At 42.2% G+C, this 23,032-nt stretch overlaps 1 protein-coding gene across 1 annotated transcript; it reads right to left on the reverse strand.

Annotated features, from left to right (window-relative positions):
- Positions 1–1,454: 1,454 nt before the first annotated feature.
- FBXO33 (F-box protein 33) lies at positions 1,455–21,462 on the reverse strand. Its single transcript, XM_035097239.3, has 4 exons — positions 18,758–21,462; positions 6,891–7,001; positions 4,576–5,261; positions 1,455–3,845 (listed from the first exon to the last, which is right to left on the reverse strand). Exons 1-4 carry the CDS (start codon positions 19,414–19,416, stop codon positions 3,574–3,576), a joined length of 1,728 nt encoding a protein of 575 aa, XP_034953130.2. The 5' UTR covers positions 19,417–21,462; the 3' UTR covers positions 1,455–3,573.
- Between the last annotated feature and the right edge of the window lie 1,570 nt (positions 21,463–23,032).

Here is a 23,032-nt window from a genome sequence, read left to right on the forward strand (position 1 = left end):
ATCATTAGTGTTTAAAGTCTTAACTATTTGGGCCTAAAAAACCTGAAAGACTGCCTCCTTCCCTACAGATCCTCTTGCATGAGGGGGTCCTCCTGGTAGCATTGTTTGGCAGGTGGCAGCCCCTTTCCTGTGGAATTCCCTCCCCAGAGAGTTGCATGTAGTACATTCATTTCCTATATGCTGAAGATGCACCTGGGTATGCTGGTCTTTTGACACCAAAGATATGTATGTTATGATCCATCCGATTATAAATTGTTTTAACCAATTTCAATACTGAATCAATCCTAGAACCTTTGGGTCGTTTCACTCTTTTAGAATTCTCTTCATCGTGAGGTGCAAGTGGCTGTGTCTGTCTTGGCTTTTAAATGGACACTGAAGACATTGTGTTTTGTTTGAAGGGATGGTGTATACTGATAACTGCTGTTTTCTTGTTTTTCGTCCACTATTTGAAAGATTGGATAGTACTCAACACTAGTTCTACTCCCATTGAAGTTAATGGACATGCTTAACTTACTTAATGAATTCAAGTAGGATTTAATTGAATACAACTCTTTGCAAGGTGCCTTGCATTCAATATGACCTCACAATTTGACTTTCCCTTCTCTCATCCATGTGTTACAAATGCACCCGCCTCAGACACCACAGCTTGTTAACAGCTTTAGTGCATTTTTCCTGTGTTGCACCAAAAGCAGACTATTAGAACATCTTTGTTTCAACTTGTGCATTTCCATACTTTTCTGCAAGTTATCTAGGCTTACGGACCATTCATTAACCATTAAGAATGAAAACTTCAAGGGAAGCTGGTTCTGTCAGTTGCCAATACAGGTAGGTGCTAATTTATTTGTAACATCATGATCTACCTATGCCATGTGGCCCACAAGTCAAATATTTTGAAGCCGAGGTCACAAAGCAAAGAAAAGCTGCTTTGAAAGGCAGGGGAATTTTAGTGTGCAGAAGCAGCTGGAAGTGGCTGATGGCCCATTCCTAGTCACTCTCCAAGTAGGTTTTCCTTCTGTGGAGTTCAAAGACAGGATCCAGGTCTCAGATCCATGGGTTTGCCTGTAACTCTCTGTTAGCCCCTTAGTTAAATTGATCTCACAAGAGCAGTTACGGTAAGTGTGTGGTTGACGCTTGCATTGATCTCAAGGGTATGTACAAACACTTAGCTTTTGCTGGATTGTATCCTAGGTGCAGGGGTTGCAAACCTGTGACTCATCAGTTATTGAACTACAGCTCCCATCAGTCCCACCCAGGATGCCTGCCCTATATTCAGGGTTGATGGCAGTTGTTATGGGAAGGTACCACATTAGCCACCCCTGCCTGTGAGTTGTGTTGAACTGTATAACATGAAGGAACTAGTAACTAATTTCAAGGTGTTTGTCCATCTACCGTATAGTCACCCAGAACGTACAGTAAAAAGAATAAATAGATAACATGTAAAGCCAAAGGCATGGTAAGTGTTCACAGTCTATTTAATAGTGGGACATGGATATAAGTACTACACAGTTGTTGTTTTAGAACACATTCAATTTTGATATAAGCATTTGCTACGGGAGGGATTTGGGCTTTCCATATTCTACACTTTTAAAGATTTATTCTGCCAGTTTAAGCAAACAATATCAAATTATGATAGCTGGTCTGGTCTTCTACTTAGCTTGGTTTCCTAAAAAAAAAATTGTTCATAAAGCATTAGCCAAATAAATGTCTGACTTACTTCAGAACTCAAGGCTTTCTGGATTTAAACACTGGAAACAAGCAAGATAGTTTTCAACGAAAAGTGTGATTTGTTCAGTGCTAAAACTACCATGCTGATATAATAAAATATTTTTCCATGATCAATTTTAATGCTTTATTCATTGATTAAAAGAATATACATTTAACATAAACCATACAACATCAGTCATCAAGTCAAACACTCAGCTGGTTTCCTTACAATTTCTGTCAGGAGTTACTTTAGTCTGATCACATTTATAAGATAAAATCTCACCACATCTGGCATTCACACACACTGTGCCAGTGGATTCACTCTACTGATGTACATATAAAATCCGCATGGTATGTGCTCACTGGAGACAAAACAGCGCACACCTGTCAAAAGGTCATTTTAATATAAGATGGTAAAACCATTTGTAAAACACATATAAACTTTTCCATAAATAGAATCATATCTGGACATCTGTTGCATAAATTGTGTTTTCCAAAGCTTACAATATGGCAGCCAGGTCTCAGCACTGCTGGGCACCCACGTTGGCCACTTAACTTTATTATTGCAGACTGTCCTTTAACATTAAATGCACAACATTCGTACCACTTAAAACTTGGGTCAGGTGGAAGTCTCACAGAGACCACGTCTGTACCGCGGTTGCCCTGAAACAGTTTAAATCGGCTTTTAAAGCCTCTCAGATATAACAAGATTTTAAAACATACTTCATGGAATGTTCTTCATGCATCATAGCAGCTCATACCTGTGATAGAACAAGGTTTGTATTATCTGTTTTCCTTTCTTTCCTTTACATTCACTATTCACAGTGAAACAGGTGCATGTTTAAGAGTTCTGAGGTTGCTGACTGAGCCACAGCACAGCTGTGTACCACAGGTCGAAATTCGACCTTATATATTACAATCTAGCAGTATCTGGCTGGCCAAAAATTGGCCTGCCCCTGCCAGCATGTGGGCACTTCTTCGTTTTAAATCTATTCTTTGGCAGCTGACACAGGCGCTGACAGAGAAAATCCAGTGACTTAGTTGCTAGGGATTTCACGACTAATGTTTGTTTGCAAGCAAAGTAGACTTAAATTTATATCTTTAAATCATTATGGTTTTACCCCATCGGAGTGTAGAGACTTGACGTTTCTTTTTAAATCTGGGCCCAAAGCTAACTTGTACGGAGAAGCTGACAGACCACAAGAAAAAGAAGCTACAATTAATTTACAATGAAACTACGATTGATAGCTTTCAGAGTCAGGTAAGCATCTGAAGAAGCTATACTGTGCAAGAGACGACTGCTTCATATTTAAGGAGGAGATTGCAGAGTGGCAATATTTCATGCTCCAGATATTGTACATGAAATCAAAGCAAAGGTTTACAGTAAATGGTATTGGATAGTCCTGATTTTTCTCTCTTAAAAAAAAAAGAAAGCTTTTAAGTAGCATGCTACTAGTTTACATGACAATGACTGCATTCAAAACCACTGGGCTATGGATAGTAAAAAGATTTTTGGCTCCTGAGCACAAAAACTCCGACAATAGTAAAATCAGTGAAGTTGCAGAGTTACTCAGTACAAAAAGAAAGTTAGCCGGCAACCTCAGACAACCTTCAGCCACATCTGAGTTTTGCTTCTTCTTCTTTTTTTGTAGACAAGTCCATTAACCGTGAAAGCCCTAAACGTTGCCACTTTCAGCTTCTAAACCAATACCCGACTACGTTCTTTGATCAAGAAGTAGAATATACATATATAATTCTATATAGCTAATATTGATTAAACACAGCACAAGAGGGGTTAATTCACACTACTGAAAAACATAATAGGACCCTACTTGCATATGTAACCACAGGAACTGTAAATAAAGAGAACTAAATGCCTTCACTGAAGCTTTGCATTTCTCTGTAAAAATGACGAGTTGGCTCAGTAAAGACACTGAGTAATTCTATGTCCATGACTGCATGCCAAGGTCGGCCCAATCCAAGGGATACCTGCTCAATGAGATTGTGCACCGGATCCACATCTTGATCGGCCAATTCACCTTGGTCAAAATCAATGCTTTCTTCTGTGACCTCAAGCACTTTCAAATCAGAGCCACGAAGACGAGCAATGGCAATCAGGTTGTGAGCCCAAACAGTATAACCTGAAACACAAAAAAGCAATTACTACTTTTTAGGACTTTTTCTTCTATCTCCCTCCCCACCCTACCCCAAAGGTAATTTAATATTTTACAGCCTCACAGCTAATGTCTCCCTAGTTAGCCATTTTCCTAATGAGGTTCTTTTCAAGAAATCACCCCAGTAATTGGTCAGTTTACTTTCTCAGTTAATTAAAAAAGTGAATATTGCTGCTTCTTCTTTTTGTATTTAATTTTTGTGGAGCTGCCTGTTTTTCCTTCCCAAATAATTCCGGGCAGATGAGTAAGGACATGTCTCATGGTATTTCTTAGTAGTTTTGCAGCATGATATGTATGTAGCATAAAGACTTGTGTTAAAGGAGCCAATAATCGTAAAATATGTCAGGTGTAATACAACTTTGACCAGGAAGCTAGTAATGCATGACTAAAGTAAGGACAACCCAACAGTGCAGGAACTTATTTTCCTTCCAATTAAGGGTTGTTGTTTTTTGGCAACTGTGAGTCTTGTGTTCTGAATGTAGTAATAGTTTCCCACCATATAATAATGTTGATATGCACAGCGTATCCTAGCCTGAAGCCAGAGCACAATTTATTCCCTGCCCCAACACTTTGGGAATTCTCCCAAGACCTGGAGAAAAATACGGTACTTGAGTGGGAAATCTCAAGGCATACCCATACCCATATGAATGTGTAGGTTTCTATACTAGCAGTGTTTTGCCCCTATGTTATTGCCTACCATGCACTGCCAGAAGAGAGAGCCTTGTGCACCTCCAGGCCAATAAAACCAATGGGTCTTCGGTTCGGTTGTCGCTGAGATCTGGGAAGCCAGACATATCTATCACATCATTCATTAGTATGAAATGAGTGAGGAACTTATCATACTGCCTAGATATGAGATCAACCACAGCTCCTGAAACGCAAGTGATGTAGCTGTCGAAGTGAATCCTCTCCAGTGGGATACTGGGTTTAAGAATCCTTAGCATGTCATCACTCTTGATATCAAAAGCCATTATATAGACCCGAAGATTAGTGCTGTTGCGTGTCAGTGCCTTCCAATCTTCATCTTCTGGCATATTTTCCAGGGACTTGTGCATTACGGAAATATTGTGGACCAGAAGAGACAGTCGATGCAAAGGCACATGGTTACTATCAGCCAGGACTCTTGCCATTTCTGCTGTAAAATCACAGAAATCCAAGGCGAGTGAGCGAAGACTGACAAAACGCTCCAATTCAACCGCAGTGATAAGAGTGGTATTACCAGGGATGTGGTTGTCCAGTAAACTCAGGTGTTCCATAGTGTTGGCAATAGGATTTGAGAGAGATGACAATGATGTGGGTGTTACGATTTGTAGCATAAACCCGCATGACAGCCATTTCAGTTGCCTGCTGTTACCCAATATTTCTTCAAACAGCTGCTGTATTCTGCAAGAAGAAACAGAAGAAACCGTCTTAATCTTTTATAGTTTAATTTTTTAATTCTGAGCCAAGTTCAATAGACAAGGAAGCAACAAAACTTTACACCTTTAATGCAAACTGTGTTGCATTAGGAAAACACTGGCTGTAGCAGGGGTGGGTGGGGTGGTAGTGAAGAAGAGAAAGAACACACCATTTAAAACTAAGTCTAAAGTTCCAGCAGCAGAATTGTACTTGCTTTTTAAAGTTCTGTTGTCTTCCTTTTTGTTTTAAACAAATATAAAAGAAAATTCATTTTGCCCTTTTGGAACTGTGCGTGCTAACTTGTTTTGATTCTCTTCCCCACATTTTGTAACTAGCATATGTATAGGGTAGCTACCAATTGCTAGAAGTCCTAGAGAGCACAGCGTGGTGGGTTCAATAGTGCTTGTATCTACTCACTGTAGCAGCACTTTGTGTATCTCATTCAAATGATACTCCAAAGGGACTGATTAATACTGTATATGCTTGTACATCATTCAGCTTGACACCTGATTTGAAGCCAAATGGTGGAAGTGCTATTTTGATTATACGAAAGCTCTATCCGTGATGCTTGTCCCACGATAACCATGACTTCGTAGGACCACATTCAGAGTGATGGACATCTGTATGTAACCACTTGATACTGGCTGATGAAAATAATGGGGGGTAGGAAGTAACTTGCATCTTACGCTTATTTTACTTACACAATTGCAGCTTTGGTTGGCGGGGGAAATAAATATCTAACTGGAGCACCCACCCACCTGTGCAAAGCTGTGATTGCTAGTTTTGGAACAGCAGCTCTGGCAGCATCCCAGAGCCCTGCCACTGTCTTCCCCAAGCTGGGTAGACAGCCCTCCATCTTGCCTGTGTGTGTGTGTGTGTGTGTGTGTGTGTGTGTGTGTGTGTGTGTGTGTTCCAAAGGGTTCCTGGCTTTATGCAGTTTTGCATAAATGTGACCCCTCACGTAAGATGTGAGTTAACTGTATCAGAAACCTTTCTTCTAATTAGCGTGTACAACTCTGATAATGATGAGCATTCTAATCCCACCCTTCTACCAGGAAGCTGAGGACAGTGTACATAGTCCCCACACGTCTCATATATTACTCCTGAAGTTAATTGTGAGAATAGTCAGGTTAATTGTGTCTGAAGCAGTATGCTAGTTGCTCAGTTTTTTTGCAGACTGCTCCTGCTTTTTGCAATGTGGCGTGGATAGCATAAAGTTTATATTGAGAATTGCTGGATGAAGATACTGCTATAGCAGTCCCTGGCACCCCTTCCTGCTCTGCTTAAAATGCTTTTTAAAGTTCTGTTGTCTTCCTTTTTGTTTTAAACAAAATAATGTGAATTTTGTAGGAGAAAATCTCCCAACTATTGCAAACGGCTTGTTTTTAGAGTAATCGTGTTCTGAGAAAAGATGTCCAATTTGCAAAGGAAATTGCAACAACAAAGAACGATAGACACTGTGAAACCATGAGCTATTATTTTCAGTACTAAATAATCAGAGAAAACAATGGATTATAAACTCGAAGGATTATATTCTAATACAGCACATTTACAACACACACATCTCATTTCTTTAAATTGCAATACTGTAACAATATATTTTGGACAACTTACTGCTTAATCTTTTTTCCATCTGGATCCACTTTGCTGAGGTGCGTATTTGATATACTCCCATGTTGTTGCAGAATGCTTATATCACCAAAGAGACTTAATTTCTGGAGATTCCTATTTGGAAGGGGAAAGTGTCAAGTCAGAGGCTTTGCATTAGAGTAGCATTTGAAAATAGCTCAAGCTTTTGTGTTATATGAGCCGCAATCCACAGGGTAACATTATAGCCTTCCAGCACATGAAATCTAGAAACTAGTTGCCCCTTCTAACCAAGGTACTGTATATTTGAATGACTAAGCTAAATAGCCTTACAATACATTAAATTTTGTTCAAAACTAGGAAAGAACCCAACATAATTCAGTCACAATATGGTGAATCTTTTTTCTGAATCACAGTGTACTAGAAAAAATCCTCATGAATACAAACAGTGGTAAGGAAATGATTATATGACTGATATTAATACAAGTCAACATAACATTGTAGAGGGGCTTGCAAAATATATACCAGAATGAAATCTCCTGTACCTATGGTCACTGGGTACAGCTATTTGGGACTTGCCATGCTAGTGACAGAGACTGTATAGAACCTGCTTATTTTCTTGGCTTTTTTCCACCTAAGAATAAAATGCTTGAATACGAAGGATGGAATGGGAAAGCCATCTAACGAGATTTCCTTCTAGCCCACCTTCACAGACTGCATCACTCTCCAGGTTTTGTGGTTATGTTTTTAGCAGAGTTGCGACATTTTTGGTAAATTCTATATTGCATGGCTCAGGCATAAACACGATGCCCTGCCTAATATTTACTTAGAAGCTCTTGAACTGGATTCTCCCAGGTACAGATTAGATAACTTGCCAGATCGCAGCAAACAGCAGCCATTCCCTAGATTATTTTCAGTGAAGCTGACTAATAACAGCTGTTTCCAAGGCCATCATACTTAAAGGTACATACACAACTTATTTGGAGACGAGTTTATTGTTCAATACATACAGCCTTTAATTTATTACCTATACTAATGCTTCACTGAAAATCATGTTTAAATATTTCAGCGTGTACACTTTTGCCTCCCATATCCTTCTAAATTCTCAATTCTGCTCCAGCCTCCTTTACTCTGGTGTTCTGTAGGCAGCCAAGTAAAACAATTTGCTCACTTTCGCTCCCATAGATGTACAGTATTTAAAAAACAAACCTGTTGTATAAACAAGTCTGAAGAAGCATTCAGCAACCTGGCATCCTCCAGATGTTTTGCACTACAACATTTGGAGGACACCAGGTTGGTGAAGGCTGGTCTATTAAAAACCATCTAAGTAGCCCCTGCTACCCACCCAAAAGTGGTCTAAAAAGCAGTAAAGGAGAGCCAAGTTTCTTCCAATTAACAAAAGCTTGCTTGTCTGGTTGCAGCAACTCATATTCCCATTAAGTGGTTACTAGATGAGTGGTTAGCTACAACCCTGAATTTAAATATTGACTTTTTGATCATAAATTCAACCTGAAGCATAAGCACTCTCTGTAGTAAATTAACTATATGTCAGTACAAACCTAACTTTGGCAGGGTGCCACTCAATTGGTAGCTACTCAGAGTTGTCATAATGTATTGCGCAGAGATCTGAAGACTAGTCACATACAGCAAAGTTCATGCCTCAAATACGTCAATATTTTGAGCGCATCATTTATTGCCAATATGCAAAACACAGAGATTGCTTTCCAAATGATTTTCTAAAGGGTCAGCTTTCATACCTAATCTATATGCTCCGCTTACAGAATCAGGCCACAATAATGTGAACATTTTAATTAGAAGCAGGAGTGAGCACCCAAGAACATCAAGCAGCATTGCTATTTTTAGCTCTGCAGCCAAAGACTTCTTGCCTCAGGTACCGTAAATTCTAAAAGAACAGCATTGTCATTTGAAAGTTGTGAGTAGTTGCGTAAGCTGTACATGCTGCACAGCTGAAAGCCAGGCTAGACCTTATAAGAGGCCTACAGCTGCCACTGCTGTCACTCTCTTGTAGCATCGTTCAACACTTAAAATGCATCACACAAAAAATCACTATGCTAACCCATCTGCCAATGCTGTGAGGCACAGGCAGGGAGATGCCATGTGTTGTGTTGGATGCTATAAGGAAGAGTTGTGGTGGTTGCTGCAAGGACGAAGATAGTAAGCCCTCACATACCGATTCACGTGAATAACTCAGGATCCTAATCAAAATATCTGGGGTCAGTTGCTCAAACTATCCAGTGACCCTGAAGGCCTTCTCTTCGGACTTCAAACATTCACTTACTTTAACAATCTGACACTATCTATTCTACACACACCTTTCACAGTGGGCACTGCTTGCACATCTTGACTTGAAGTGTGTGTGAACGCATCTGCCCGTGTATAGGCATCACAGCACACACTTCAATCCTATATACATTTACTTGGAAGCAAGTCCCACTTTTAGGGGGGCTTGCTCCCAGGAACGCGGATGGCGCTGGGGTCTAAACCACTGAGCCTAGGGCTTGCCGATCGGAAGGTCGGCGGTTCGAATCCCCACAAAGGGGTGAGCTCCCATTGCTCGGTCCCAGCTCCTGCCAACCTAGCAGTTCGAAAGCACATCAAAGTGCAAGTAGATAAATAGGTACTGCTCCAGCAGGAAGGTAAATGGCTGCTCTGGTTTCACCAGAAGCAGCTTAGTCATGCTGGCCACATGACCCGGAAAAACTGTCTGTGGACAAACGGCTCCCTCGGCCAGTAAAGAGAGATGAGCGCCACAACCCGAGTCGTTCGCGACTGGACTTAACTGTCAGGGGTCCTTTACCTTTTACTTTACTCCCAGGAAACTATGCACAGAGGGATCCAAGCCATACTCTGCAGTCATGCTATTACATTTCCATTCATTTCATGCACAAGGCTTCCCCCAGCCCATCAGCAACCAGAGCCCAGTTGAACCTGCAGCAGCAGCAGCGAGAGCTCCTGGCGCCAAGCTAACTTGATGAACTTTGGATCTCCTTCAGTCATGTGTTATCATGAACCGTAATGGCCTAAAAATACATGAGCAATTTAGTAATACCCATTAAACCACTGCGTAAAACACAGCATTTTTCTAATGTATGACATTAGCTCTAGGGTTTATGCACAATTGTTTCCAACCTGCATTAAGACTGCATTTGAGCTTTAGAGCAATTTATGGAATTGCTTGGAGAACCTTGTGTTCCATATTATGTCCTAGATCCTTCAGAAACTATTAATTCTTCCCAGCCTTATTTTATATGCTGCACTCAAGCAAAGGCATCAATTCTCTGTTCAGCAACTAATTTTCAGAAGCCATATTTTCAGTTGAGCAATGACTGAAAGGCCTGCAGTGTGGGCTCTGCTTGGACGTACATGAGCAAAAATAAAGCGAATGCGCTCTTCAGCATCCTCTTCTCCAGCACAATCTGCATCAGAAACTTTGGCACTCTATGCACCTTCACTGCTCATCACTATTTCTTTGTGCAACAGTTTAGGTGCACAATGAGATAAAGAGGTCTGCCCAAGTTTATTCTGTTTGTAGTGTAAAAGACATGTTTAAAGATCACTTTGCCTGTGCCTCACCCAGGAAGAAAATGGCTGACTACACCATAAGAGCACATGGTCCTGTCTGAGACATCCTGGTGATCAGGGGCTGTGCAAGAAGCCAGGCAGAAAACCTTTAGAAACTAGATTTATTCACTAGGCCACCATTTGTCTATCCACAGGTTTAACTTTTAAGTATAACCCATGCTATACTTCTTGGTCAACCAGAATATAATTTGCTAGATTTATCTCATTGCCACCTAGTCTACAACAGAAACACATCTAATGCTATAGAATGATCTAGTGTGTTCAAACTCTGACATTCTGCATTGTGATTTATTTTACTTTTGTGGTTGGAAGAGCCAGATGCAACAATGACAGAAACCCAGGCAACAACTGGCCTGTGTAGTGTTAGTGCATTGGCAGAGACTAAAAGTAGTCAATGCAACCATTTCATCTACACATTCATGTGCACTGCGGTTTCTGTGAAATACAGTTTCGGAATACAATACCAAGCTATGCACTAGAGAGAAAACTAACACCTATTAGCTATCAGAGAGCAAGTACATAGAAGAATATAAAAAGTAAACAAGTTTTGCCATAAGCAGATACTGCTGTGGCAAGACTTTCCACAAAGGCGGGATTGGAAAGATGCCCAAAACCTTTACTAGCGAAATTAACATTTTACTGACATCCAAAATATCTACCAATTAGAGGAATACATACATGTGTAATATGTTGCCTAAAAATATTAGCAACTACATCACAGTTCCCTCATGTTCGTTGGTGGAAATCTGTCAAATTTCACTAGTATTATATCAAACACTGAAGAGGTTTCTGAAGAATTTCCCACAAACTTAAAAAATTATAACAGTAGAATGATTACTCTTTTTTAACCAATGTTTTCTTGGGAAGAAAGTTTTTTAAAAAAGTTTAGGGATCCACTACAAAATATTTAATGGCTTAGGTAATGCCTTAGATATGAACATTGGGACATATCGTTCACCATTCTATCTGCCATAATTGCTGCATTTTCCACCTCCCCAATTATGAACCATCTTCCACTGAACACCTAGAAGACAAAGAGGAAACTAAGATAGGCTGCTTCCTCTGGCCAGGTGCTGCATTTTCACATCACAGTCCTGACACAGTGGCTGCCATAGCTGCCAAGTTTTCCCTTTTCTCACGAGGAAGCCTATTCAGCATAAGGGAATTTCCCTTAAAAAAAGGGAAAACTTGGCAGCTATGGTGGCTGCTCAGAGAGGGCGATGTCCAGGCTCCTAAGTATTGACCAGTTTCAAAATAGCCCTGTGCTCTGGAGGCTGTACACTCACGTCAAAAGCATATTTTATAACTGCAATTTCTGAGAATCCCTGGGGATCTTGTTGCAGTTTAATAAAGGGGAAATTAAAAGATTGGCCTCTTCTGCTCTATCATTATTCAAGCTGTCAAGCAAACATCAATGACAGGGTGCATTTTGCTCTTTTTTCTGAATTTAAGCTTTCATTTAAAAAAACAAAGCACCTACCTCTCAAATGCATTAAGTCATTTATGGTATGGGGAATAGAGTTACTCAGGCATAGCAAACAGGACAGCTCCACTTATCTGCCCACACTATGCCATGGAGAATTGCACTGTATCATATGAATTTCCAGCTAAGTATATACTGTGTTTTTGATGTAGCTCTGTCCATTTTTAGCAGTGAGCCTGGCTCACGCTGTATGTCATGACGCCACTGCATTATGTGGGTGGCATTGTAGCCAAGAAGGTTATCATGGTGCGAACTGCAAACAGGGATGTTCTCTGAAGAGCTTTAAACAAGATAATTATAAAAACTATCAGAAGTCAGAACCATTAGTAAATGTAAATCATGGTATCTGAAGAAGTGTGCATGCATACGAAAGCTCATACCAATGACAAACTTAGTTGGTCTCTAAGGTGCTACTGGAAGGAGTTTTTTTTATTTTGTAAATTGTGAGTTTGTATTCCCAAACCTGAGAACCACTACATTGTTCTCTCCTATGGAGAATATAGGTTCTTCACTTGAACAGAAGAATTTAGCTTCCTCGCCATGCCACTCCAAAATTCTAATCAGAACTCAAACGTTTCAAAGCATGGGAATATATTTCCTTAGTTTCCAGGCCGTTATGTTCTTGATTAGTTACAACAGTCACTTAGAGTTGACTTTTTAGGCTCTGCACTTCAGGCCATTTGTGTTTGACAAAGACACACTGTAGGTTTTGAAGAGATTGTAAATTTTATCACTGCCTGTTATGTAACTGAAGGATAAATGAGACAGTCAGAATCAACATCAGCCTCGGCCATTTGATCATCAACCTGAGCATATCTCCTTGATTTCTATTTTTTTCTCTCCAACTGATGGACAAAAAATGTTTTGCTTGCAAACCATTTTGAATAACTAGCTGGTGCAATAAAATATGCCATTTTAAATCATGCTCTGTGAAAAACGAAGACACCAACTCTCTGATCTCATACAGCGATGACATGGAAATTTCCCACTATTCTGTAAAATACTGAAAATCTCTCCAGAACAAGCAATCTTGCTATGCTGATCAGTAAATGTGCTTCCAGTGTGCCCTTTTTCTTTCAAGAGTTCAATGACAGAAATAAACGCCTTATCTTTCAGAAGCCTATTTGCTGCATAATGCTGAACATGCTAATATGCCTCTTTCTTTCCTAGCTTATTCACCTCTTTTCCAAGCCTATTCATTTTTATTACGCAGATGCTCTAACAAGTTAACATTACTACATAATTTATCTTGTACAGGTCAAGAGCAGGCGTATTTCCCCAGAAACCAAATGTGACAAAAGCAGATAACCAACCAGCAAGCATTGCAGGAGGAGGAAGAGAAAGTAAAGCAACAGGAAGATCTGGTTTAGTATCTCTATTTTAGACCTTGAAAATATTTGAAACAATTCTAAACAGCACCTTTTCAAGGTGCTATGAAGAAACTAATTATAGAGAACAAAAAAAATCAGTTTAATACCACTGCACCTGCAACCAAGGAGAAGGAAGAGAAGGCCTCAAAGGATATTATTATTTCAGAGCCTCAAAATATAAGGCTATTCCATCCTTTGATTTCTTACCCCCACCCTCCCAGTCTTAAGCATGTTTACATGGAAGAAGTTAAGACATACAGTACAGGAACAAGGTCTGATTGCCCACTCTCCAAATCACACACACAATCACTTAGTTATTTCATAGTTTGTGGCAAAGGTTTCACAGGAAATAGGAGTGTGCATCAGTTTCAGAAAAACCATGAAGCCAAGTGGGATGTGGGAGGAGGTGTCCAGTACAAAAGCCCCTGGATGAGCTAATCTACTCTGGAGGAGTTGCTATGCCTGCAAATGTCGCCTACCTCTATCAAAAGGGGGGACAAATTATAGCCATTTGAATTCTCAATACTGGAAGGGTGGGGGGCAAATGGAACTGATTCACTCTCCTGAGCCAAACTGAGCTGTTTTATAAAGTGCCAAGATTTGGGATTCAAACCAAGTATTATAGTTGGTGCACACTCCTAACAGGAAGTAACTAAAAAAGAAGCTTCCATGGGGTCTTTAATTATCTGTGGCCTTTTAGAGTGGGTGGAATATTTAAAAATTTAATCCTCTGCTTGCTTTTAAAGTATCTATTGGGAGAGATGGGCTATAAATCGGTTTGAGTTGCCTTGGGCAAGATAAAGTGACTAACAAATTCAATAAATAGTAACAACGTATGAGCTTGAGGCTCCATCTCCAACACCAAACAATGGTTTGTTTGTTATATGTGAACTGACCCCACTGTTATAACAGAATTTACTTCAGTAAGACTATTTAAAATTGCAATCTACTAAGGAGATCCACACATAGAAGCCGGCTTTCCAGAGCAGATTTCTGTGCTGTATGAGGATTGTGCATGCAACAAGGAACTGGATGTTCAGATATTCTTGCTGAATGCCCACATCCATTAATGAAGGCTATGCATGATGGAATGTGAATTGTGTACACAGTGCCCAATTCATATGCAGCACAGATGGAATGTGGATAGGCACCAAACACATGCAAGCTCTATCAGCACTGTAGAGTGGGGAAGATCCTGAGACTTTCCATTCATCCAGGGATGCAATCAAAGCAGCACATCCCCGTCCATTACCTGAGACAACAGTACATGATCATTACTCAACATGATCATTACTCAACACTAAACAGAGAATAGTCTTAAAACTCATGATGCAGCTGAAACTAAGCAAGCCTGGCCCTGTAAACTGGGAGGCTGCCCAGGAACCACATGCAATTTGCTCTTTGGAGGAGTAGAGCATAAGCAAAATAAAGACAACTTATTGGATACAACAGCTTTCTTACAGCACAATCCTCCGTATTAATTCCGAAGTGAATTCTACAGTTTTTCCACAGGGTTTATTCAGAAGAACATGTGGTTAGAATTGCAGCTTTAAAGGTTTATTCAGAAGGTGTTGTTGCAGAACAAAGCTGCTGCAACAATTAAATATTTTCCTCAATAAATTCTAAAAGTTAGCCATGGGGGTAGGGGGAGTTCTACTTCACTAGGAAAAGGAAAGAGTCAAACGTATTTGCTGGATTTAGTTAATGAACTCTCAGAATGGTTCTGCCAAATGAAACATAGTTCCTTCAACTTCTCAAATTAGTGTGCATGTCAGCATTCTAGCAATATTTGAGTTGCGTGCATTCAACAGCACATGACCAAAACATACAGTTCAGCCACTAGTTTTTGCTCACACCCTAGTCTAGCAATCCTTTCTAAAGGATCATGCTCTGGCTCATTACCATAGGAACTAAGTAACATGAAAATGCACGTAATGAAACCCTAATGCTCTCTTTTTGTAAGGAAAAGCAACTTCAGGACCAAGTATTATTTATGTATGCGACAACCGCGGCTAGGACTTTGTTAGCCCAAAAATGGAAAACTCAGGAGCTACTGACGATTGAAGAGTGGCAGACGAAAATGATGGACTATGTGGAATTAGCAAGGCTGACTAGCAGGATCCGAAACTAGGGAGAGGCAAGGTTCCAAAAAGACTGGAGTAAATTTGTGGACTATATGGAGAGGAACTGTAGAAGTTTAAAGACACTTGCAGGACTGAAATAAATCCTACGAAATGACTTTAAGTAGAGGGAGTAAAGGAACTGCGAGATAGGAGTGCATAAGAAAACCGAATGAGGGGAGGGAGGGAAGTCAAAGCTTGGCAGAGCACAGTGAATTTGAGATAATGGAATAGATGTTAAAAGGAGAAATTTTTGTGTTTATTGTGTGTTGTTGCGTTTGTTGTTGAATGTTTTGTTATTGTCTAATGTGTTTATTTGAAAATTTAATAAATTGCTTTAAAAAAAATAAAAAAGGAAAAGCAACTTCAGATGGAGAAAGTCTTGTGCAGAGATGCAACAGGGTGGGTTTACTCTTTCATTATTAACTTTTTATTTCTTTCTAACTCACCACTTGAGCTGCTTTCCCCCTCTGTGGGGTTCCAGGAATAAATTTGTGATGGTAAATATGCTTCTAGAGCATTTATATGCAACACATAGTCTACTCTTTAAGCTACCTGATCATTTACATACTAAGACAGCCTTGTAACTAAGTCCACAAAAGTTAATAGCCTGTAAAGTAAAACCACTGGCCTGCTAAAAAGCTAGTAGGTTGTGTTGTTATGCTGCTCAGAGAAATAAAAGCCTCTTCCCCAGTGGTGAGAACAGAAACAAAGTGGGATGGTGGTGCCTGGACAGAGCAATCCATCCCTCCTTAGCCAGACAACTAATTAGCCAGCATGGAATTCTTTGTTGCCTATGGTCACAAGGCAAGTTGTTAAGCTACAAGGCTGACATAGAAGCTTCGCATGTTTGCTGGTCCTTTCAATGGGGTTGTTCACATAAACACTTTAAGGAAACAGGATTGCCTCTGCAATCTCAACCAGCTGCAGTTAGAATTACTGGGGTCAACTTCTACAGAATTATTATTTTGCCTAGCTGGTAAAGAAATAAGGCTACATCAATAGAACTGGAGAAATGTTTTATGCAAGCATGGCCTCAACTGGTAAGCAACAGGGATGTTCAAAGGAAAACCAGCAGACAGTATGCAGGATCAGCCACGAGATACAAATAGCCCTTGCAATGCCATCGTCTTTACACCCTTCAGATTCCGCAGGATTGAAGAAGAAAGCCCATGAAGTCATCTATGTACCATTGGTTAGTTAACCGAGTGAAAGGGAGGGTAAGTCTTGTAATAAACTGCTGAGGCCCAAATTCCCCACAGCTTTAATAGGCTGCTAGCTTGAGAGGGGCTCATCTAGCCTGCCACACCCTTGTTGCAGACCTAGCACTTCATCAGTCCAATGGCTTCCTCTTAATTTGTCTGCTGATGGTGATGCTGGTTAGAGATGGGCCTTACTGTTGCTGTTTTTATAATAGGTGCATGTTTGATTTTGTGTTTTTTTTATATATATATAACCATATATCCTGTAGTGTATGCTGTATTGTAAGCCTCTCTTCTAGATGACAGACAGGGTAGCAGCTCAAAGAAATGACTTTGCTGCTCTCTCTTTCTGGTTCTTAGCTTGTTACTTTTCATGCAGATTACCTCCTTCCCTGAAGCAAGCAGCTGCCTTTTCCACAGGTGAGTGTAAGAGTGCCAATCATTGTCTCCAAGTCTAACCACTTGGGTGCTGTGAGAATAAAATAGGGAGAGGAAGAACCATGTGTGTTACACTGAGCTCCTTGGGAGCAAGGTGGGATTTAAATAAATGTAATAAATATGCAAAGATAAAAAGTGACAGAAAGGCCCCACAGCTGGTCACCTAGTGAGTTCACTGATGAGGTGAAATATGAACTGCAATTTCCTGGCTGCTGTGAAAGTACACTGCAATTTCCTGGCTCACAGCACACATACTTGAGTGTTTCAGTATCCACATGATAAAAGCTGGTCACAGTAGCACCCAACAGAGAAGGAGCTTGGAAATCTCTGAAAAAAATGGCCACAAATCTGATCTTGGCTGCTTCAAATCTTATCACATATTTTCATTGACATATGGTTGCTGTACCAGTTTGCAGCAGTTTAATTTTCTGAGGTGTGTGATCTGAACAGGATTTTCTTACTGCAAATTACTTAAGATGTGCAAACTATAGTTTATTCTATTGTGCAGAAATGGCTGTAGGAAAGAGTGATGAGCACAGTATGGACAACTGCACAATCTTTTCTTGAAAAGGACATTTCATTCTGTAGTGGAGCAGAAAGAAACAAGAGTAACACAGAAGGAAACAAAAAGAAACAAACAGCTCTGTAACATTACTGATCAATTTAGATTTCTTCATTATATGACCTTGACAGAATGGGAATTTTGGAAATCTTGAAGGAGAATGCAGTGCTAAAGGCTTACAAATGCAAAATATGTGACTAACTGACACCTCTGTTGTATGAAAACATACACTAGAGTCACTGGAAAGGAAAAGATATCTCTTTGGATGAGCTGGTATTGCTCCCTTTAAAAAAGAAAAAAATGTTCTTTAACTGGTTTCCCAATTATGTAACAGCCTTTAGCAGAGCAAATTATTAATGTGCCCTGCTGCTGGCTTCAGAATAGTACACTAATAGTATGTGTTCTAGAACGGACACCACAAAGCCACTGTCTCCCATTTTGAAGGATTTAGGCACTAAAGAAGTGACATGTTAGCTGACAAATGGTTAGTGTTTCTATCAATCAAGAAACCAAAAGCAACTGTCAGGTTTTCCTAGCAGCTTATGACAAAAAGTATTATGAACCCATCAAAACAGGCAAAAAATAACAACTGTCTCAACAGCTCCCTGTTTTTGGTGACATCCCAGGGAAGGTACTTGACGTGTGGAATGTAGTGAGGCTACCTGTCCAGAAACACTCCTCTCCACAAGGATTCCCCCCCCAACCGCAGCACTTTTGGGTGGCGACGTGCAGACGTGTGTTCCTTCATGTGATGTTCCCTTAGAGTTGCTCCAGAATGGCTCCTTCCTCGCCGCTCACACATCCCCCTCTCCCCCCCCCGCGCGCACAGCAGTAAGGCATCTTTAAGTGATGCGTGACAATCGGGAATTCAACAGGTGCAGCTTCCCCCACCCAGTAATAAACTCAATCGGCTGAATTTCAGGCAGATGTTAGAAAGCACATGAACCTTTGAAAGAGAGAGACAGAGAGACCTCCTGCTTCCCAGCTAGGTAGCTGGGAAGCAGGAGGCTTTGCAACTCTCCCTCCCGCTCGGTGTGTGTTTGCATTGGTGTTAGTACGTGTGTGTGTTTGTGAATGTTAGTTAACGATGGCTGGCCTCCCACCACGCCGTCCTACCTGTTGTTGCGGACGCTGCTAAGCACGCAGAGTACGAGCTCCAGGTAGGTCCTCAGCAGCTCCAGCCAGCGAGGACAGAGCTGCGCTTCTCCCTCCGCCGCGGCCGCAGCGGCTGCCGCTTCCTCGCACACCCCGCTGGCGCCTCCTGCTCCGCCGCCTCCGGCTCCTCCGCTGGGGTAGTTGTCGGCGGCGAACTGGACGCGGAGCTCGCGCACGAACCAGCCGCACTTGCGCATGAGGAAGTCGAGGCGCGGGCGCTCGGCCGGGCAGACGCGCAGGCTGAGGCGCAGCCGGGGCCACAGGGCCGGGTAGAAGAGGCACTCTCGCCAGTGCGAGCAGGCGGCCGAGGCCCGGAGCCGGTCCGGGGCGGCCAGGAACGAGAAGATATGGACCACCAGCTCGCTGGGCAGGGAGCCGGCGCCCACCGGCCCCCCACACACCGACGACATGGCCGGCCCAGCCGCCGGTGGCCGCAGCCCCGAGCCCGGCCTCGGCCTCCCCTCCGGCTCCTGCGACAGAAACAACAACATCAATGACAAGGCGGAGGGAGGCGGGGCGGGACCGGACGGGACTCTGCTACTGCTGCTGCTGCTGCCGCCGCCGCTGCCGCTGGAACCAACCACTGCTCCCAGCCGCAGGGGGAGGGCGAGATGTACCATTGGGCTCCGGGGTTAGGTTGTCTGGGCGGGATGGAACGCACCAACGCGCCCAGAGGGAGGGAGAGGCGGAGCGTACCAAAGTGTGCTCAGCGGCGGGGGTGGCGGGGAACTGTTGCTTTTATGACTCAGCGCGCGGAGAAGGGCTAGCGTGGCTGATGGATGCCACCTAACGAAAGTTTCGCAGAGGAGGAGGAAGGCGGCGCAATAGCCGACCTGGATCTTTCCTTTGCAAGGCCGCGGGGACGCTTAGAAGAACAACGGGAGGCGCTGCTGCCGAAGAAGACGCTCGGTGTTTCTGCATCTTTCCAAAATACGAACGTCGCCGTATTGTTAAAAGGAAGCAATTTATTCCAGGATGATTTTAAGGGCTGGAATAGGCAAGGCTGATGAACGAACCTACGAATATTCCCACCTAAGTGGTGTTTATTTTCTTCTTTATTCCTTGGCAGATAAGAGTAGGGGCAAAATATTCTCCCTGCCCTCTTTCATTTGTATCAGAGGCATGAGCACGACTAGTGTGCAAAATAACGATTTTGTTCACTGTATTGTTGCTGACCTTAAAAGCCCTAAATGACCTCGCCTTGTATATGCAAAGGTGTGTCTTCATCTGGACACTGAGGTCCGGCTCCGAGGGCCGCCTGATGGTTCCCTCACTGTGAGAAGTTACTGGGAATCAGGCAGGGGACCTTTTCGGTAGTGGTGCCCTCCCATCCGATGTCAAGGAAATAAAGAACTATTTGACTTTTAGAAGACATCTGAAGGGATGTTTTTAATGTAGGGAGGTTTTTAATGTTGATGTCTTACTGTGTTTTTTATATTTTGTTGGGAGCTGCCCACAGTGGCTGGGGCAACCCAGTCAAATGGGCGGCATACAATTCTACTGATTTGGGACCGGATTAGAAACGTGAACAGAGTGCTCCTAGAGATGGAAGGAACCAAAGGCCACTTTGACAGCCCTTAGCTGAAGAGCAGGACCATTTACTGGCTATCTTCCCACAGAATATAAATCACACATCCTCTCACACAATCTGTGACTCTCCAATGTTATTGGACTTTCAACTCCCATCATCTCCAGCCAGCCTGACAAATGGCCTGGGATGATGAGAGTTGCAACCCAGGAACGTCTGTCTGGTTCCTCCACTCCTACTCTTACATTACACCATAATATTGGACAGAAAACCCTAGCACACCACTAGCAGTATCATTTGTCAGCTGCCAGTTCCCAAAATCCTGTCACTTTTTTGACCAATAAATAAACCATCCTGCCAACATGCAATTGAAAGGATAGGGCAATGCAGGGGGGCACCAGGAACATGGAAGAAGGGAAGGAATTTCAGGTCAGTGGTATACCCAAGTGACTCCATAACTTTCTCCCATATAAATGAATAGTTGCCATTCATTCCCTGTGTAGAAAAAGGAACTGTTGAATTTAGGAATACTGCACTGAAGGCGAAACCAGCCATCCACAAGTGACATGTGGTGAATGGCTTTTAGTGACATGGGTTTTGCAGGAGTTCATAGTATATTTCTTGGATATGGAAGCCTACCCTTCGCAGCACATGCCATAATGATAGGCAATTTTGTGATGGCAGTAATGATTACAGTATCGATTATGGTGGTGCTTTTTAATTTCCTCTTGCAATTATGAAGGCATACTACCTAAACACACTTTCATAAACAACCATTCACATAACATCCATATACCTTTAATGGCTGCAGTCCTAAACGTACCTGCTTAGAAGTAAACCCCATTTCACTAATAAGGACCTACTTCTAAGCTAGCATGTACAGGATCAGGCTTATGCCTGGCCACTTTAGATACAATATTGTTTCCAAATATAGGGTGTTATTTGCTCAGTGCTGATGTCACTGCTCAGGCACAACTGAACTGTGAGTTCATAATTCATGAGTTCACATAGTGAAAATATGCTGAGTTGATGTCATGATGCAATGTCTCCACAATATGCAAGAGCACAAGCACTTTTCTAAGGTTGCTGGTAACACAGCTTATAGATATGATGCTTTAATTAATACAGGCTTTTGTGCTGTTACAAAGTATGTGTCCTAGTTTCCTGCCTATTTCCCACTTCACCCATCTTGCTTAATTAACAGTTGAAATAACATGATCCTAGTGAACTGATGACTGAACCAGCCATCCTTGTCTGCCTCCTGTCTCAAAGTTCATCCCACTATTATCTTTTTGGCATCCATGTGTTAATTTTAATGGTACTGTAGTTAGATTTACATATGCTAATCTTTATACAAGGTGTGAGGAAATCAGGATGTCTCCTGAATGCATTTCAGGATGTTTTTGAGATCAGACTGGTAGCAAAGTCAGATGTTCATAATGGAGGGTCTCCTGTCATATTACCATATGCCCACCTTTTTATTCATGCCAGGGTCTACAGTAATAAATCACAGAAAAGGTTTAGATAAACACACATTTATCCAGTTTAATCTGTGATTCTTCAACTGTCTTTTGTAGCACTCTCCCCTTTAAGACCCATTTTGAGTACAGTATTATTATTAATACTATTTATGATTATCTGAAGCTTAGTTCAGCTGAATTCAGTGGAAGTACAGCTCAGCCTTTTAAACCTGTTAAGCATGCCTGCCTGTGCATAGAACAAGACTGTGAAGCATTAACCAGCACTCCTAAACCCACTTCTTAGAGCAGAGGTTTCCAATCTTTTTGGGTCCCTTGACCAACTACATTCTGTATGTGGCACTCCTGTTGGGCTCAGGAGCCCAGTTCTGTCACTCCTTGCCTGTAGAGCTGGCAGCCTCTCACCCTTTTTTCAAACACCCTCCCTTGTGGAGTGTTCCCTCAGTCTCTTCTCCTCTCCCCTTTCATTGGGAGTCCTCTGGGCAGCCACAGCTGCAGCCCCTGGTCTCTGAGCTGCCCGCCCCAAATAGACGTGCCTCCTCCCACTGCCCTACAGGAGCCTGGGATGCACACTCTGGCCAGTCCTAGAGGCACCATTCGCCCAGGGAGCTTGTAGCCAGGGCTGCTATAACAAAGAGCTATGCAAGCCTTTGGGAGGCAGAAACACGAGAGGGCACCAGAGAAGGGAGGGAAGGAAAGAATTGCAGAGGCCAGTGTTGGCAGCAGCACCCCTGACCATCATTCAAGGCACTCCAGGTTGCCACGGCACACTGGTTGAAAACCACTGTATTAGGGGGTTAAGAGTAAAGGATTACTCTGCATGAATTGTAAATCTAACAGAATGCTTAGTCTCTCATTGATTCAGTTTGTATGTCTGCCTCTTTTGCAGCTCTGCTCTGTAAGAGCCATATCCAATATACCGGTAGCTAGGTCTCACTAGTTTCAAGTGGCATCATTTGCTTTCTCATCACATTCATCCAGTGCTTTACCAGCTGCACTGGCTCCCGGTGGAGTACAGGATCAAGTTTAAGGTGCTGGTTTTGACCTTTAAAGCCCTTGGGACCCTCGTACCTACGGGACCGCCTCTCTTGGTATGCCCCGCGGAGGACCTTAAGGTCCACAAACAACAGTATTCTGGAGATCCTGAGCCATAAGGTGGCTAGATTGGCCTCTACTAGGGCCAGGGCCTTTTCAGTATTGGCCCCAACTTGGTGGAATGCTCTTTCACAG

Source organism: Zootoca vivipara, chromosome 1, assembly GCF_965207765.1.
Source record: "Zootoca vivipara chromosome 1, rZooViv2.hap1.1, whole genome shotgun sequence".
NCBI classification, from domain to species: Eukaryota; Metazoa; Chordata; class Lepidosauria; order Squamata; family Lacertidae; genus Zootoca; species Zootoca vivipara.